General features: G+C 39.9%; 1 protein-coding gene across 1 annotated transcript in view; it reads left to right on the forward strand.

The window, feature by feature from the left end:
* PLA2G4A (phospholipase A2 group IVA) overlaps positions 1–19,788 on the forward strand; it is a 163,681-nt gene that overhangs the window by 19,145 nt on the left and 124,748 nt on the right. Inside the window, exon 2 of the mRNA XM_069544150.1 lies at positions 9,056–9,158. Coding sequence (XP_069400251.1) covers positions 9,126–9,158 — 33 coding nt within the window. The 5' untranslated portion in view covers positions 9,056–9,125. The remainder of the gene's footprint in view (positions 1–9,055; positions 9,159–19,788) is intronic.

Raw genomic sequence — 19,788 nt, forward strand, 5'->3', positions numbered from 1 at the left:
TGGATGAAAGATCCAATTAACTACAAAATTTAATTCAGCCAAAGCCTAATGGTGAGCAGGGCTCTAACTCTCTTCAGTTTTATGAGGATTGAGAGAGGTGAGGATACTGCAGAAGAAACGTTTGAATCTAACAGAGCTTGGTTCTTGAGGTTTCAGTAAAGAAGACACGTGCAAGGTGAGGCAGCAAGTACTCATGTAGAAGCTACAGTGAATTATCCAAAGGCTCTAGCTAAGGTAATCACTGAAGGTGGCTAAACAATGGATTTTCAATGGAGATGAAATGACCTTCTATTGGAAGAAGATGCTATTTAGGACTTCAATAGCTAGAGAGGGGAAGTCATTGACTGGCTTTAAAGTTTCAAAGGACAGGCTGATTTCACAGTTGCATCTTGTGATTTTAAGTTGAAGCCAGTGCTCGTTTACCATTCCAAAAATCCTAGGGCCCTTCAGAATCTACTCTGCTGTGATCTATAAATGGAACAACAAACTTGGATGAAAGCATATCTGTTTACAGCATGATTTATTGAATATTTTAAGCCTACGATTGAGACCTACTTCTCGAAACAAAGGCCTTTCAAAATACTACTATTGTTCATTGACAATGCAGTTATTACCCAAGAGCTCAGACAGAGATGAAATTAATGTTGTTTTCATGCCTCTTGACACAGCATCTATTTATTTGATTCAAGTCTTGTTCTTTAAGAAGTAAATTTTATATGGCAATTGCTGCCTCTGATTGGTCTGGGCAAAGTCAACTGAAAACTTTATAAAGGATTCTCAATTCTGGATGCCATGAAGAACATTTGTGATTCATGGAAAGAGGTCACAATATCAACATTCATAGAAGTTTATAAGAAGTTGATTCCAACCCTCAAGGATGACTTTGAGGGGTTCAAGATTTTGGTGGAGTAAATAACTGTGGTGGAAATGCTGAGAGAACTGGAACTAGAAGGGAGCCTGAAGATGTGACTGAATTGCTACAGTCTGATTGATAAAACTTGAAAGGATGAGGAGGTGCTTCTTATGGATGAGCAAAGTGTTTTCTTAAGGTTGTATCTACTCCAGGTGAGGATGCTGTGAAGACTGTTGAAATGACAGTGAAACAATTAAGATATTACATAAACTTAGTTGGTAAAGCAATAGCAAGGTTTGAGAGGATTGACTCCAATTTTGAAAGAATTTTACTCTGGGTAAAATGCTCTCAAATAACATTGCATGCTACAGAGAAATTGTGCTTTTGAGGAAGAATTAATTGATGCGGCAACCTCCATTGTTGTCTCATTCTAAGTAATTGCTACACACACACAAAAGAAATTGCCATAGTCAGCCCAGCCTTCAGAAACCACCATCCTGGTCAGTCAGCAGCCATCAACATTGAGGTGGGACTCTCCACCAGCAAAAGATTATGACTCGCAAAGGCAAACTATTCAATATTACAGTAATCAAAGTATGTGCCCCCCACTAGTGCTGAAGAAGCTGAAGTTGAATGATTCTATGATGACCTACAAGACCTTCTAGAGCTAACACCAGAAAAAAAATGTCCTTCTAGCTCAGTTGGTAAAGAATCCACCTGCAATGCAGGAGACCCTGGTTTGATTCCTGGTTCAGGAGTATCCACTGGAGAAGGGATAGGCTACTCACTCCAGTATTCTTGGACTTCCCTTGTGGCTTAGCTGGGAAAGAATCCACCTGCAATGTGGGAGACCTGGGTTCGATCCCTGGATTGGGAAGATCCCCTGGAGTAGGGAAAGACTACACACTCCAGTATTTTGGCCTGGAGAATTCCATGAACTGTATAGTCCACAGGGTCACAAAGAGTTGGACATGACTGAGTGACTTTCACTCTCATCATAGGGGACTGGAATGCAAAAGTAGGAAGTCAAGAGATACCTGGAGTACCAGGCAAGTTTGGCCTTGGAATACAAAATGAAGCAGGGCAAAGGCTAACAGAGTTCTGCCAAGAGAATGCACTAGCCATAGCAAACACCCTCTTCCAACAATACAAGAGACAACTCTACACATGGACATCACCAGCTGGCCAATACCAAAATCACATTTATTGTATTCTTTTCAGACAAAGATGGAGAAGCTCTATACTGTCAGCAAAAACAAGACCGGGAGCTGACGGTGGCTCAGATTATGAACTCCTTATTGCCAAATTCAGACTTAAACTGAAGAAAGTAGGAAAAACCACTAGACCATTCAAGTATGATCTAAATCATATCCCTTATCAAAATTCTCCAAGCCAGGCTTCAGCAATACGTGAACCATGAACTCCCTGATGTTCAAGCTGGTTTTAGAAAAGGCAGAGGAACCAGAGATCAAATTGCCAACATCCGCTGAATCATGGAAAAAGCAAGAGAGTTCCAGAAAAATATCTATTTCTGCTTTACTGATTATGCCAAAGCCTTTGACTGTGTGGATCACAATCAACTGTGGAAAATTCTGAAAGAGATGGGGATACCAGACCACCTGACCTGCCTCTTGAGAAATCTGTATGCAGGTCAGGAAGCAACAGTTAGAAGTTGACATGGAACAACAGACTGATTCCAAATAGGAAAAGGAATGCGTCAAGGCTGTATATTGTCACCCTGCTTATTTAACTTATATGCAAAGTACATCATGAGAAATGCTGGACTGGAAGAAACACAAGCTGGAATCACGATTGCCAGGAGAAATATCAATAACCTCAGATATGCAGATGACACCACCCTTATGGCAGAAAGTGAAGAGGAGCTAAAAAGCCTCTTGATGAAAGTGAAAGAGGAGAGCAAAAAAGTTGGCTTAAAGCTCAACATTCAGAAAACGAAGATCATGGCATCCAGTCCCATCACTTCATGAGAAATAGATGGAGAAACAGTGGAAACAGTGTCAGACTTTATTTTTTTGGGCTCCAAGATCACTGCAGATGGTGGCTGCAGCGATGAAATTAAAAGACGCTTATTCCTTGGAAGAAAAGTTATGACCAACCTAGATAGCATATTCAAAAGCAGAGACACTACTTTGCCGAGTAAGGTCCGTATAGTCAAGGCTATGGTTTTTCCTGTGGTCATGTTTGGATATGAGAGTTGGACTGTGAAGAAGGCTGAGTGCTGAAGAATTGATGCTTTTGAACTGTGGTGTTGGAGAAGACTCTTGAGAGTCCCTTGGACTTCAAGGAGATCCAACCAGTCCATTCTGAAGGAGATCAGCCCTGGGATTTCTTTGGAAGGAATGATGCTGAAGCTGAAACTCCAGTACTTTGGCCACCTCATGTGAAGAGTTGACTCATTGGAAAAGACTCTGATGCTGGGAAGGATTGGGGGCAGGAGGAGAAGGGGATGACAGAGGATGAGATGGCTGGATGGCATCATGGACTCAATGGACATGAGTCTGAGTGAATTCCGGGAGATGGTGATGAACAGGGAGGCCTGGCATGCTGCGATTAATGGGGTCGCAAAGATTCGGACACGACTGAGTGACTGAACTGAACTGATGATTATACAGTGGAAGTGACAAATAGATTCAAGGGATTATATCTGATAGAGTGCCTGAAGAACTATGGACAAAGGTTCGTGACATTGTACAGGAGGCAGGGATCAAGACCATCCCCAAGAAACAGTAATGCAAAAAGGCAAAACGGTTGTCTAAGGAGGCCTTACAAACAGCTGAGAAAAGGAGAGAAGCTAAAGACAAAGGAGAAAAGGAAAGATATATCCATCTGAATGCAGAGTTTCAGAATAGCCAGGAGAGCTAAGAAAGCCTTCCTCAGCGAACAATGTAAAGAAATAGAGGAAAACAACAGAATGGGAAAGACTGGAGATCTCTTAAAGAAAATTACAGATACCAAAGGAACATTTCGTGCAAAGATGGGAACAATAAAGGGCAGAAATGTTATAGACCTAACAGAAGCAGAAGAAATTAAGAAGAGGTGACCAGAATACACAGAAGAAGTATACAAAAAAACCTTGATGGCAAAGATAGCCATGATGGTGTGATCACTCACCTAGAGCCAGACATCCTGGAATGCAGAGTCAAGTGGGCCTTAGGAAGCATCACTACGAACAAAGCTAGTGGAGATGATGGAATTCCAGCTGAGCTATTTCAAATCCTCAGTGATGATGTTGTGAAAGTGCCACACTCAATATGCCAGCAAACTGGGAAAACTCAGCAATGGCCACAGGGCTGGGAAAGGTCAGTTTTTATTCCAATCCCAAAGAAAGGCAATGCCAAAGAATGCTCACCCTACTGCACATTGCACTCATCTCAAACGCTAGCAAAATAATTCTCAAAATTCTCCAAGCCAGGAATCAATAGTACATGAAGAGAGAACTTCCAGATGTTCAAGCTGATTTTAGAAAAGCTAGAGGAACCAAAGATCAAATTGCCAACATCCACTGGATCATAGAAAATGCAAAAGAATTCCAGAAAAAAATCTACTTCTGCTTCACTGACTATGCTAAAGCTTTTGAGTGTGTGGATCACAACAAACTGTGGAAAATTCTTCAAGAGATGGAAATACCAGGCCACTTTACCTGCCTCCTGAGGAACTGTATGCAGGTCAAGAAGCAACTGTTATAACCAGACACAGAACAACAGACTGGTTCCAAATTGGGAAAGGAGTATGTCAAGGCTGTATACTGTCACCCTGTTTATTTAACTTACATGCAGAGTACCTCATGTGAAATGCTGGGCTGGTTATCCAGCACTAGTTGGAATCAAGATTGCCAGGAGAAATATCAATAAACTCAAATATGCAGATGATAAGACCCTAATGGCAGAAATAGAACAGAAACTGAAGAGCCTGTTGATGAAGGGGAAACAGGAAAGTAAGAAAGCTGGCTTAAAACTCAACATTCAAAAAACTAAGATCTTGGCATCTGGTCCCATCACTTCATGGCAAACAGATGGGGAAACAATGGAAACAGTGAGACTTTATTTTTTGGGCTCTAAAATCACTGCAGATGGTGACTGAAGCCATGAAATTAAAAGATGTTAGTTCCTTGAAAGAAAAGCTATGACCAACCTAGACAGCATATTAAAAAGCAGATACATTACTTTGCCAAGAAAAGTCCATCTAGTCAAAGCTATGGTTTTTCCAGTAGTCATGTATGGATGTGAGAGCTGGACCATAAAGAAGGCTGAGTGCCAAATAATTGATGCTTTTGAACTGTGGTGTTGGAGAAGACTCTTGAGAGTCCCTTGGACTGCAAGGAGATCAAACCAGTCAATCCTAAAGGAAATCAGTCCTGAATATTCACCGGAAGGACTGATACTGAAGGTGAACCTCCAATACTTTGGCCCCCTAATGCAAAGATCTGGCTTGTTAGAAAATACCCTGATGCTGGGACTGATTGAAGGCAGGAGGAGAAGCAGATGACACAGGATGAGATGGTTGGATGTCGTCATCTACTCGGTGGACGTGAATTTGAGCAATTTCCGGAGTTGGTGAAGGACAGGGAAGCCTTGTGTGCTGCAGTCCATGGTGTCGCAAAGAGTCTGACATGACTGAGCAACTGAACTGAATTGAAAGGCTGAGATGCTAGTTAGCAATAAAGTATTTTAAACCAAGGTTTGTATATTGTTCTTTGGACACAATGCTACTGCACACGTAATAGACTACATTACAGTTTAAATATAACTTTACTATGCACTGGGAAACCAAAGCATTTTTTGTGCTTAGTTTTATTGAAATACTGCCTTTGTGGTGGTGGTCTGGAACCAAACCTGCAATATCTCTGAGGTATGTCCACGATTGGGCTTCCCTGGTGCTAAGACAGTAAAGAATCCACCTGCAATGCAGGAGACATGGGTTGGATCCCTGGGTCAGGAAGTTTCCCTGGAGAAGTAAATGGCTACTCACTCCAGTATTCTTGCCTGAAGGATTCCATGGACAGGGAAGCCTGGAGGGCTACAGTCCGTGGGGTCCCAAAGAGTCAGACACGACTGAGTGACTAACACCTTCAGTTCACCTTCACATGTCCATGATAACCCCTTGTTTTCCTGTTTCCCATAATTCTAGGCAGGGAAAAGTGTTAGTCAGTCCTGTGTCTGACTCTTTGGGATCCCATGAACTGTGGCTGACCGTACTTGTCTGTCCATGGAATTCTCCAGGCAATAATACTGGAGTGGGTTGCCATTTCCTTCTCCAGGGGATCTTCCCCACCCAGGGATTGAACCTGGGTCTCCTGCATGGTGCAGATTCTTTTAACCACCAGAGAAGCAGAGAATGACAAAACCTTCTAGTCTGTGGGTACTTTTTTTTGTTTTCACCTTCCCAAGAGAAGTCCATCTCTCCTGCCAACATGACTAACAGGGTTTTGGACAGACCACACACTATGAAGCATTCGCTGAAAGCCAACAGTTACATCGCACAGGCAAGTGTGTGTTGAAAAGTGTATCTGCATTTCCCCCTCATTAGTGTTCAGGAAGTATCTAATTAGAGGGGAGGGGGGGAACGTAAAGAATAAAAGAAACTATGAGCTTCATATTTGTTGCTTCAGACTTAAAAGACTGTACACTCACCAAGATTGGTTATTCAGCATAATTAGTAAAAACAACCCTCCCCTCCACCCTGCTCCCCCATCCCGCTCCAAACTGCTGTTTCATAAGCATTCATGATAGTGGTTATGCAAACTAGTTGCAATAATGTTTCCAGGCTATGCTAGTTGCAAGGGGTGTGGTGGGGGAGGGAAGGGGGGGGTGGCATTTTCTCAGTGTTTACTGTGGCTGGGTGGACAGAAATGTCATAATTCCACAGAAACTGAAGATATCTATTGCTACTATTAACAGTGTAGGGAGGTAAAATGATGAATGGGTGCCAATTTGTAACTGGAACGGAAAATGTCATCACTGTCTGGCAATAATAACCAATGTTGTTTTTTTTTTTTTTTTCGGAAGAAAGTGAACCTTACCCAACAGTTTTCCCATATGACTGATGTTGCTTCTCTAAGTTTGGAATGAAAATTGTATGTGTAAATTGCACCTATTCACATATAGTGGACTTTTAAGATATATTTTTTATTTTGAAATAATCTAAGTTAAGAAACAGCACAAATTGCCATTTCCATATATTCATTACCCAGATTTCCCCAATATAATATCTTGTATTGTTCAGTTGCTAAGTCGTATCCGACTCTTTATGACCCCGTAGACTGTAGCACACCTGGCTTCTCTGTCCTTCACCGTCTCCCACAGTTCGCTCAAATTCATGTCCATCGAGTCAGTGATGCCATCCAATCATCTCATTCTCTGTCCTCTGTCGTCCCCTTCTCCTCCTGCTTTCAATCTTTCCCAGCATCAGGGTCTTTTCCAATGAGTCAGCTCTTCACATCAGGTGGCCAAAGTATTGAAGCTTCAGCTTCAGCATCGATCCTTCCAATGAATATTCAGGGTTTATTTTCTTTCGGATTGACTGGTTTGATCTCCTTGCTGATCAGTAGACTCTAAAGAGTCTTCTCCAGCACCGTAGTTTGAAAGCATCAGTTCTTCGGCACTGTCTTCTTTATGGTTGAACTCTACATCTGTACACGACTACTGGAAAAACCATAGACCTGGGCAGTTAGCTATTGTGTGCATGTTGCCTACTTTTGGCTTTAATTTGGAGAGAGCCTCTATCTAGGTCCTGATGCAGGATACAGTATTGACAGAAGTGGTAAAGAGTTAGGTGGTAAGCACAGGGGTTATGAATGGAGTTGCTAGAAATGGAAAGAGGAAATAAAGTTACTGAAACCAAGCTTTGGGCACCAGCAACAAATTTCCTCTAAACATTTGGAGTACTAGCCTCACTCCTTCTCGGATTTCACTGGTTCTGATTTTTTTTCTTTTAAAATTAGAGATGGATATTTAACATCCTTTTACATTAAGAATAGTTAGGAATGAAAAAGAGGGACATCAAAAGAGAGTACCCAGTACTATTCTGTGAATTTCCTTCATACATAAACCTGAAATTATGTAATATTTATCCATCCGTCCACCCATCTATCCAACAAATATTTATCCTCAACCTACTATATTTTAGGCACAGCACCAGGCAATAAAGATGGATAACTCTATGAACAAGATAAATATGGTCACTGACTTTACGCGTCTTTAGTTCTCTCAGGGAAGGCAGACGTTGTATAAGTGGAATGAAAGACTTGAAAAAGTATAAGGTACAAGTGAAACCGGGAACAGGCAAACCAAACATACTCTGAACATCATGAAAGTCTTCTCAGAGGAGGTGACATTTACGCTGAGTCTTGGAGAGTGGCTGAGCTATATCTAGGTGAATAGTTGTTGCTTCCATAGCCTTGCATGATCTGCTCCTCCCCTTATTTCCAAACTCATCATGAGCCACTTTTGCTCACCATTCACCAGCCAGTGTTTTCTCTCAGTTCCTCAAACGGCCTGCCTGGAACTCTAAATTCTAAATTCACTCCTCCTCACCCTCTATAGTTGCTCCTCTACTGAGATCAAGTTCCCAGTTATTCCCTAGTTTCACTTGCTTGTTTCCATCATTTTGTACAGCACTATTTCTAATCACTTAAACTTTCATTTAATTGCTTTCAAATTAGGTTGGAACTTCAGAATGAACAAATCATTTATTTTAAATAATCAGCATTAAAAGTTGAAATTTAACATGAATATGTTTTTAAAACTCTTAACACATAGCTAAAATGAAAAACATTCCTTTTTTAAAATTGTGAATGTGTGTAGTACTGATCCAATTAAGAAAACAAACAGTAGCAGGTGGCATTTTGATTATAAATAGTACAAAAATAATTTTAATTTTCCATAATTGCAATAAATTTCTCATGAAGTACTTGGGAAATGCAAAAAAAAAATCCTGGAGTTTCCTAGTAATTACTCACAGAATAAATTTGAACAAATATGGAAAGTAAGCAGTAATAGCAGAATATGTTTATCCTTTTCTAAGTGATGTGTGTATAGCCACACGTATAAACAATTAGGGAGCTCAATCTGCACAAGTCCCCTTGGGTAGAATCTTACTTCCTAAGAGTCATATCCATCATCATTTAAATCTTGTAAATGCATCCAAGAAAAGGCTTAACAATAAGGACTGTTTATTTTGTAGGTTTTAAAGAAGCTAGAGTGCCAAAGAAGACTTTTGAAGTGTGAAGAGATTTCTCGTAATTGAAACCAACATGTCATTTATAGATCCTTATCAACACATTATAGTAAGTCATTTACTGCTTATATATTTTTCTGGGAGGGGGTCAGACATACTTTTGCGCGTGAGTATCGCTGATGTTTCTTGTTAAGTGTCAGTTACAAATTGGCACTTGCCATGGGCACTTGCCATCTACCTACCTCTACAAGTATTAAATCATGTGCTTCTGCTGAGACCTTCAACCACCCCCTGAAAGGAGTTCAGGGTAGAGAGTATAAATGAACCAGGTAATGGCACCCCACTCCAGTACTCTTGCCTGGGAAATCCCATGGGTGGAGGAGCCTGGTGGGCTGCAGTCCATGGGGTCGAAAAGAGTCGGACACGACTGAGCGACTTCACTTTCACTTTTCACTTTCATGCATTGGAGAAGGAAATGGCAACCCTCTCCAGTGTTCTTGCCTGGAGAATCCCAGGGATGGGGGAGCCTGGTGGGCTGTCGTCTATGGCGTCGCACAGAGTCAGACACGACTGAAGTTACTTAGCAGCAGTAGCAGCAGAGAGTCTAAATGTGCTGGAGGTGGGGCAGGGGGAACTGGCAGAATAGGTCTTTAGATAGATATTTTCAGGAGCCCATTTTATGAGCCTGATTCTTATATCTTCCATGTCTAGAAAAGCATTAAAATCCTTCATGGTGGCAACTGCTCCTTGTGACTAACAACACCTTCACAAGACTAGTAGAAACCTTCTGGAAAATATGTGCTTGATTGCATGTATTCACCCTTCACCAAAATCACATATACCCTGACCTCTTTGGAGCAGATTCTTAGAGCTATCTGAGGTTCTGTCTCCTGGGTTGCAATCCTCATTTTGCCCCAAATAAAACTTAACTTGCAGCTTTCTTTTAAGTGGACAAAAATATAAAAATCTATGAAAAATCTTACATTTTTAAATGAAAATTATGTGAACTTACTGTGGTTCAAATAAGATAGAATCTGTAATAAAACTAACTCATCTCTTCTTTTTATCACTGTAAGTTTCCAGAAAAGAGGGATGCGGAGGGGAAAATGCCAAAATATCTGAAATAGTATTGAATGTTTATGAAACAATAAAAAGTGTAGTTCAGTTCAGTTCAGTTCAGTCGCTCAGTCGTGTCTGACTCTTTGCGATCCCATGAACCACAGCACACTAGGCCTCCCTGTCCATCACCAACTCCCGGAGTCCACCCAAACCCATATCCATCGAGTTGGTGATGCCATCCAACAATCTTATCCTCTGTCATCCCCTTCTCCTCCTGCCCTCAATCCTTCCGAGCATCAGGTCTTCTCCAATGAGTCAGCTCTTCGCATCAGGTGGCCAAGTACTGGAGTTTCAGCTTTAGCATCAGTCCATCCAGTGAACACCCAGGACTGATCTCTTTTAGGATGGACTGGTTGGATCTCCTTGCAGTCCAACGGACTCTCAAGAGTCTTCTCCAACACCACAGTTCAAAAGCATCAATTCTTCGGTGCTCAGCTTTCTTTATAGTCCAACTCTCACATCCATACATGACCACTGGAAAAACCATAGCCTTGACTAGACAGACATTTGTTGGCAAAGTAATGTCTCTGCTTTTCAATATGCTGTCTAGGTTGGCTATAACTGTTTTTCCAAGGAGTAAGCGTCTTTTAATTTCATGGCTGCCGTCACCATCTGCAGTGATTTTGGAGCCCCAAAAATAAAGTCTGACAGTGTGTAGTTCTCACTTATCAATTGTCAACCTGCACTCTTCATATGAAATGACAGAGGGAGAAAATAATTAATGGATTAAGGACTATACTTTGGTATGCATTTTCAAGGTAATTAATTTTGTAAACTATCCTTTAGTTAGATATATTGTGTGTGCTCAATTTCTTAGTCATGTCTGACTCTTTGTGACCTTATGCACTGTAGCCCACCAGGCTCCTCTGTCCATGGGATTTTCCAGGCAAGAGTAACGAAGTGAGTTGCCATTTCCTATTCCAGGAGATCTTCCCAACCCAGGGATTGAGCCTATACCTCCTGTATCTCCTACATTGGCAGGCAGATTTTTTACCACCAGCACCACCTGGGAAGCCCAAGATATATTTAAACAAACTCTTTTATGCTTGGGTAATTTTTAGTAAAATGTTGAGTATTTCAGATTTTATTGTGGAACTTTCCAAATTCCATTAGAAGTATACTCTCTCTTCTGATCATAGAAGCAGAGGAGAAAAAATTTCTTTGCTAAGTTTAACACTGGAGATCCAGTTAGATTTATATGGACTAGAAATAGTTTTTATGAATATTAAGGAATAATACAAAGCCTCATTTCTATTTAAATTGAACCATTCTTCTCTTACCCAAAGCCTCACAAGCTGCCGTCCTCTCTCTCCTGCTTGGATAGCAAGGATTAATGTACTGTAACTTTTTGTAGTTCTTTCTTCCATTCACAACTTGAATCATTGAAAACTATATTCAGCTTTTCTACTTCATAAAGGTCTCATCACCAAGGACCTCTTTGCTGCTGAATTAAATAGATTCTTCAGGTACCCCTCCCCCCATCTCTGCTGGTCATTCTCTCTTCTTAAAACTCCTGAAAAAGTTGGGGTTTTTTTTGCAAGCTTTTTTTAATGTTTGATTTTTTTTAAAAGAGCTGAAGCATAAGATATATAAAGTGCACAAATTTTAATTGTTCAGCTTGATGGATTTTTGCACATGTATTTCACCCATGAAACCATCATCCAGATAAAGGTGTGCATTAAAAGTACCCTGAAAGAGTTGCTCATGTCCCTTCCAGTCTGTAAGCTCCACAAAACTAACCAGCTATTTGTCTTTTCTTACCAAAGATCAGTTTTCCTGTTCTTGACCTTCATTAGATGCCTGCATTCCACTCTGTCTGTGAGATTCATTCATGCTGTTGTGAGTAGCAGAATTCCACACTTTTACATTGCCGTGTAGTATCTCATTATTTGAATACTGTGCTCATGCGTGCCAAGTCTGACGCTTTCATATCTGACTCTTTGCCACCTTGTGAATGGTAACTCACTAGGCTCAAAATTCTCCAGGCAAGGATACTGGAGTGGGTTGCCATGCCCTCCTCCAGGGGATCTTCCTGACCCAGGGATCAAACTTATGTCTCTTAAGTCTCCTGTGTTGGCAGGTCAGTTCTTTACCACTAGCACCACCTGGAAGCCCTGAATACAGCAAACTTATTATGCCCTCATGCCGTCACTAAATGGCAGTGGTACCTTTGCTAATCAGGCAGTGTATGATTTGGCTTCTTTTCAGTTCCGTTGGTCTTTGTTTGCCCCAATACTGATCCACTTTAATGGCTATGGCTTTGAAATAGTAGTGTAAATCCTCCAACTTTTTCTTCTTTGAGATTTCTTGTCTTTTTTTAGGTTTCTGCATTTCCATATAAGTTTTGAAATCACTTTGTCAACTCACACACACACACACACACACATACATATGCTGGGATTTTTATTAGAACTTAAATTATTTTGTAAGTAATTTAGGGGAGAGATGACATGATAATAATATTGAATCTTCCAATCCATTTCCAATGCATGAAGTGTTAGTCTCTCAGTCATGTCAAACTGTGTGTGACATTATGGACTGTAGCCCACCAGACTCCTCTGTCTGTGGGATTTTCCAGGCAAGAATATTGGAGTGGGTTGCCATTCTCTTTTCTAGGGGGTCTTCCAGATCCAGGGATCGAACCTGGGTCTCCTGCATTGCAGGCAGATTCTTTACAGTCTGAGCCACTAGGGGAGCCTTCAATGCATGAAACTAACGTTAAACTAATGTTCAACTAGAAACTAAAATACTAATGTTGCATTTATATGGAAATTATTTTTGCAGATGCAGTGAACTTACTAAATTTCTTTATTAATTCTAATAGTTTGTAGGGTCTTCTAGATTTTTAACTTGCACATTCCTGCTATTGGTGAATAACTCATTTTATTTCTTCCTTTTTAATTTTTAATGTTCATTTATTTTTCCACTTTACTGATTGTAGACCATCTATTTTAGGTATAGCTTACAAGTTTGAAAATATTTTATTTTCATAATTGTTCATTTAAAAGAATTTTCTAATCTTTATTATGATTTATTTTTTGACATATAGGTTAAACATTTATTTCTTAATCTTCAAACATTTGGTAATTTTTTTGTTTCTCTTTGTCATTAATTTCTAATCTCATTCCTTTCTGTTCGGAGAATATACTCTATAATTTTTGCTGTTTCAGATTTTACATGAGATTCCCCTGCACATTGTCTATTCTGGTAAAGGTTCCATATACAACAATGTGTTTCATATTCAACTTTTGCTTTATGAATTTTTAAGATATATTATTAATGCATATGAGTTTTGAATTGTATATCTCTCTGTTTAATTGATATTTTATCATTATAATAGGTCTTTTTTACCTCATTATTAGAGGCTGAATTTTTACTTTGTCTTTTATTAAAATAATCCCTTTTAGTTTCTTTGATAAGTGCATCCTTTCACTTTCAGTTTATATTTTCCTTATATTTAATGTGTGGTTCTTATAAAAAGCATATAATCAAGGTTTAATTTGAGATAATCTTTGTTTTCTGAAACAATATCCTACATTCCTTCTAGCATTATGGTTTTTTATAGATGAATTTAAACAATGAAGGTAGGTTCTTTTTAACTGGTTTTTCATAATGATGACATTTCTATATTTTTTGTGGAAATTAGTTTTTTTCCTCACTCTACCATCTCAAGATATATGGATAGTTTCTGTAACTCAGAGAACACAATCAAAGTGACATAAACACTTTGGCACTTGAATCTGAGAAGAAAGATAAGGTTAAAGTGTATAACCCTGAGCTTGAGACGAAGACCAATGATAATTCTAAATCTTAACATTCGGACTTTGAATTCACTCTGACTCCAAATCTATTTTAATATATATTTTTTCTGAGTATTTATCATCATTTATTTTATTTTTTAATTTTTATTTTTTTGGTTGCAGCTTGTAGGATCTTAGTTCCCAGACCAGGAATTGAACCTAGGCCCTTGGGAATGAGAGTGTGGGGTTCTAACCGCTGAGCTGCCAGGGAATTTCCTTTATCATAATTTATTGAAAGCCCATTGTGTTCTAGTCCTGGTCAGTAGGCACTGGGAATCAAAATAATCCCTGAGTTGAGCTTATAGTGCATATTGGTGCTCAGTCACTTAATCGTGTCCAGATTGAGCTTATATCTGGCAGACAAGCAGTCTATAATAATCGCAATGACTCTGATAGGAGATGATGAAGATTACTCTGGAGATATACAACGTGAATAACTAATAACAGGAATCTTTCTGGAATTCCCTGAGAAAGTGACATGTAAGCACAGATCTGGAGGTTAGGAAAAGAGCGAGAAAATGACTGGATTGGAAAGGGCATGTGTGACCTAAGTAGTCTGGAGGTAAGAAAGTACATGCCATTAGGAAATGAAAGAAGTTAGGTATGGTTGGAGGATAATACGTTTTGAAAAACATTGTTACAAATGACCTTCTCTTTTCTACCTCATTTGACCAGGACTTGCTATTAATGCCTGTGCAGTCCCACAGGTCTCACGGCAGTTGACCATATTAACTGGCCATTTAGTTTCTCTCTCTTTTTTTTTCAACGAGGGATAACATATTTAAAATCAAACTGTATCTGGATAGTTTAAGGCTCATTTCTGTCATCTTTCCTTGCAGATTTTGTTAACTATAGCCAAATATGTAGATCATAATAATTCTCTCTCACTCTCTCTCACTTAGTCATGTCGAACTTTGTGATTCTGTGGACTGTAGCCCACCAGGCTCCTCTGTCCATGGAATTCTCCAGGCAAGCCTATTGGAGTGGGTTGCCATTCCCTTTCCAGGAGATCTTCCTGACCTAGGGATCAAACCCAGGTCTCCCATATTGCAGGTGTATTTTTTGCTCTTGGAGCCACCAGGGAAGCCCAATAATTACCTATATGGCACCTTAATGTGATGAAATGTGCCAAAGCCACATATTTGTATCACATTTTTCTTGACCTTCCCCAGCATCAGAATTGGACGCCCCATCAACATTCCAGTGTATAGCCCTTTTCTTTTTAAAAAACTTTTTATTGTATATTGAAATATAGCCAGTTAACAATATTATGATAGTTTCAGGTGGATAGCAAAGGGACTCAGCCATACATATACATGCATCCATTCTCCCCTTAAACTCCCCTCCCATCCAGGCTGCCACATAACATTGAGCAGAGTTCCCTGTGATTGTATAGCCCTTTCAAAACAGAGGGTCCTAAGAGCTTTCTGGTATTATTCATGCTTGTTTTTGTTACATGTTTTTAAAAAACAAACAAACAACTATGTACGTTTGTGCCTGTGTGTAAATTGCTTTTGTGACAAAAATTTCCTGCTTTAGTTTTCACAGAAAGATACTTTTCACAATATACAGGTAAGTGCACTCAACACAGAACAATTTTATTAAAAAGGAAAGATGTGGAAAGCCAAGCCAACTTACTCGTAGTGAAGGGTGCCAGATGGGCCAACGCAGTTTCAGCTGCCTCAGGGCAGTGAAGATTGGACTCATCTTCACCATACCTGTGATGCAGGGACATGTTGGAGAATCCTGTGGGCTGATACAGCAAGTTCTCATTTTCAGTGGTGCCAACTTTTAAGAATGGAGGAGAAAGTGGAGTAACACATCTATGACAGCATGCAATGTCCACAGGTCTAGAGTTGTTCTGAGGTTCTGTCCAACCTGAAGGGTCTTTATGTCTCCGCAGTCTATTGAAGTTGTGCTGGATCAGGAAGATATCAGTGTTACAAAGATAGATCAAATATAAAATATTTATTAAAAAATTTCTATCTTTTTACTCTGAAGGGATGAGTCACTTCCCTGGAGTGAAAAAAATCCAGAGCTCTTCCCACCACTTATTAGCAATGGAGGGCCAGGGCCCCACATCCACGGAAAACTGAGGTTGTGTCCACACTGAGGTCAACCACGTGGGTATGCGAGCATACTGCCTGCTAAAATACAGGGACCTTTGAAAAAGGTCATTGTAGGATGACTGGAAATGTTACCAAAAAAGTACAAAGCTATTATTCTAGATTATTATGGTAACATGGGGGGGTGGGGGAAACCACCGAGTAGGTCATCAAAGAGCTAGTGTTTCAGAGCCAATTTCAGATTCAGTTACGTGCTCTTGAGCACTTAAACTTTTAGCTGCTTCACATGTAGTGTGAATAGTACCTGTATGTCTGTTCCACAGGGCTTTGTAAATAATAAATTGTACATAAGTGTTCTTTAGAAACTTAATGAGGTAAGATATTTCCAGAGAGCAGCAGGAGGTGAGATACTGCTGCTGGGAAATCATAAATATAAAGGTGACAAAAATATTACAGAAATACAAGTACAGTGCATGGAGGGATAATGAGATTTATGGCAATAGCATATTTTTAGTGAGCTCTAGCCAATTCTAGCAAAGTGAGAAAGAGGACGGTTAATGATAAGCTTCTGCTGTTTTTCTGATACCAGCCGTTCCCTGCCGCAAGCCTTTCGTTTGAGGCAAAAGTATGTGGATTTAAAGTAATGTCCCTATTTCTACTTCTTCACCACAGAGCGCAGGCTGGGAATCCCTAGAAAGTCACCAAGCTTACTTCTTGGTTCTTGAATTTTGATTTGGTTCCTTTTCAAAACTTCTGAGCCTTAAATATATATAGTTTAATATAATCCTACTGAAGTTTGACTTCAATTTCCTTAAACATGGTAAGTGTAGTCTCACTGTTTCATGGAGAAGACTATTTCTGTGTCTGTTGATTAACTGTGATGGTTTGCAGTCTTGGTGTGATACCTCCTCGTGTTCCTAATTACCTTTGATTTTGCTGAACATCATTATAATGAAAAATCATCTCTAGAAATAATTCTTCAGAATTTCATTGGTTTCCATCAGGCTCCTCAGGAAACTAGCCGTCTGGGATAAAGGTAATCCCAGTTTCAGGTTACTTGTTCTCTGGGTTTCCTGAAGGACACTAAATCTGGCTGACAGTACGGGGTAGGGGGCATTGTACAAAGTTATACCTGTGGCGCAGTCTGTGAGTTTTAGGCTTGAAACAAAGGAGTTGTTTGCTAGGTTCTTTATCCCTAGATAAAGGGCTTCCCTGCTGGCTCAGATGGTAAAGCGTCTGCCTGCAATGCTGGAGACCCAGGTTCAATCCCTGGGTCAGGAAGATCCTCTGGAGAAGGAAATGGCAACCCACTCTAGTACTCTTGCCTGAAAAATTCCATGGATGGAGGAGCCTGGTGGGCTACAGTCCATGGGGTCGCAAAGAGCTGGACACGACTGAGCGACTTCACTTCACTTATCACTTATCCCTAGAAGGCTCCTAATCCCTCAGCTTCTCAGCCTCCTCCTCTTTGGATCAGCAAATGTCCTGTGGTCAAACTGTGCTCATCCCTGTGTTTCTCTGCACTTCTTGATCTCTCTCATGGGAATTAAGGATTCCTATCTTGTTAGTTCTTTGTTACTGTAATAGTCAGGATCTCTGATTAGAAACAGAACCAAAAGGAGATGGGTAGAATGTCTTAATTTGTTTCGGCTGCTTCCCTGGTGACTCTGATGGTAAAGAATCCGCCTGCAATGCGGCAGACCTGGGTTCGATCCTAGTGTTAAGAAGATCTCTTGGAGAAGGAAATGGCAACCCACTCCAGTATTCCACTTTAGTCTTCCACTCCAACCCACTCTAGAATTCTACTATTCTTACCTGGAGACTCCCCATGGACAGAGAAGCCTGGCAGGCTACAGTCCATGGGATCGCAAAGAGTTGGACACGACTGAGCGACTAATAACAGGCACCGCACAAAGCTACAGACTGGTTGGCTTATAAACAATAGAAACTTATTGCTCACATTTATGGAATCTGAGACGTCCAAGATTGAGACATGAGCATGGTTGTATTTGATGAGGGCCTGGTTTGTAGCTGCAGTGTCCACTTTGTGGACGGGGCAAAGCATCTCTCTCAGTTCTTTCATAAAGGCACTTATCCATTCATGTTTTTTTTTTTTTTTCCTTCCCAAATGTCCCATCTTCTAATACCATCATCTTTGAGGGTTTAAATGTCAACATGTATTTTGGGGGGACACAAACAGTCAGACTATAACAGATTGATCTAGCCATGGAGATATATTGTGAAGAATTGCCTCATGAGGTAATGGAGACTGAAAAGTTCCGTATCTACCATCAGCAAACTGGAGATCCAGGACAGACAGCAGTGTAATTCAGTTCAAGACAGGAGATAAAATGAGATGTCTCAGCTCAAGCAGTGAGATAGGGAAAAAAAAGGCAAATTCTTCCTTTTATTCTTTTCAGGCTCTCAACAGATTGGATGATGCCAACCCACTGGAGATGGCAATTTCCTTTCCCAACTCCAGTGATTCAAGTACTCATCTTATCCGCAGACACCCTCAGAGACACACACAGAGATGATGTTTAATCTGGGCACTTTGTGGCCAAATTGACAAATGAAATTAAACATCACAGTTACTTTTAGGAAAATGCTTACTTACCTCATAAAACCTCATTCAGTTTTTATTTATTTTCTGTGGGAAGTGGTAACTCAGATTATTTAGTCTCCCACCATCACAAGTGGAATTTAATGTCTTCCTTTTACTCTAAATCCGTGTGCTTCTAGATAATTCTAAGAAGACAATCATCTCGTCTTAAAAGATTTCCACAGATGGTAAAATTATCCCCCAAACTTGACATTCAATATTGCCATGTGTGAAATTCTAATGTTGGAATCTGGGTTTGTAACAGGGGACCCTTGAGAAATCCTGTGTAGTTGGTAATATTATAGTTGCCATTTTACAGATGAGGAAACCGAGGCTGCAAGGGGTTCCTGGACCTAGTTCCAAGATGTGTGTGAAGGCTTCTCCACATCAACAAACAATTCTTGGACACTAGCAGAGTGACCAAGAATTCAACTCAATTCTATGATTATAAAATGCTTAATTATATAATTATAAAATTGTTATGATGATATACGTATATTTGATTATCTGCATAACCAAATATATATATATTTCTTATAAATCATAGCACTGCAGAGGTAGCAAATGAAGATGGAAAGGGTAAAACACTATATTGTAAATACCTTTCTGACTTTTGCCTGTGTCTTTTAGCTATTAATCACTTTACAATTAATGCTTAAGGGAAAGAACAAGTAAGACAAAGAGGTTTTTAACAAGTCCCTTAAAATAAGGGTATATTGTCCAAAATAGTATCTGTAAATATATTCATATTTTCAAGTCTGTTGGGTCTACTAGACTTAAAGTTCACCTCTGAAAATCATCAGTGCAAAGACATCTTAGATTTGAATGGACATGACATATCACCTAGGTCAATAATTCTAAACCAAATTAGTATCTGACACCCAAGGACTTTAAGGACTTATGGGGAGAACTTTTCAAGGGCACATGCTGCTTCCTGTGCTCTAGTGAGCTCCCCCCAGGAGGGCAAAGGTATATCTATACTTCACAGGCCTTAACTTTGCCGTAATTACTCCTAGGAGAGTGTAGATTTTTTTCAGGATTATTGTTACCTGAAAACTGGGTGAATGTTGAACCAAAAGACACAATCACGCAAAAGATCAAGAGAAGGAAGGATTTACTATTTGTGGCAAGTAAGGAGAATACCAGGCTTCT

This window comes from Ovis canadensis, chromosome 12 (assembly GCF_042477335.2).
Source record: "Ovis canadensis isolate MfBH-ARS-UI-01 breed Bighorn chromosome 12, ARS-UI_OviCan_v2, whole genome shotgun sequence".
NCBI classification, from domain to species: Eukaryota; Metazoa; Chordata; class Mammalia; order Artiodactyla; family Bovidae; genus Ovis; species Ovis canadensis.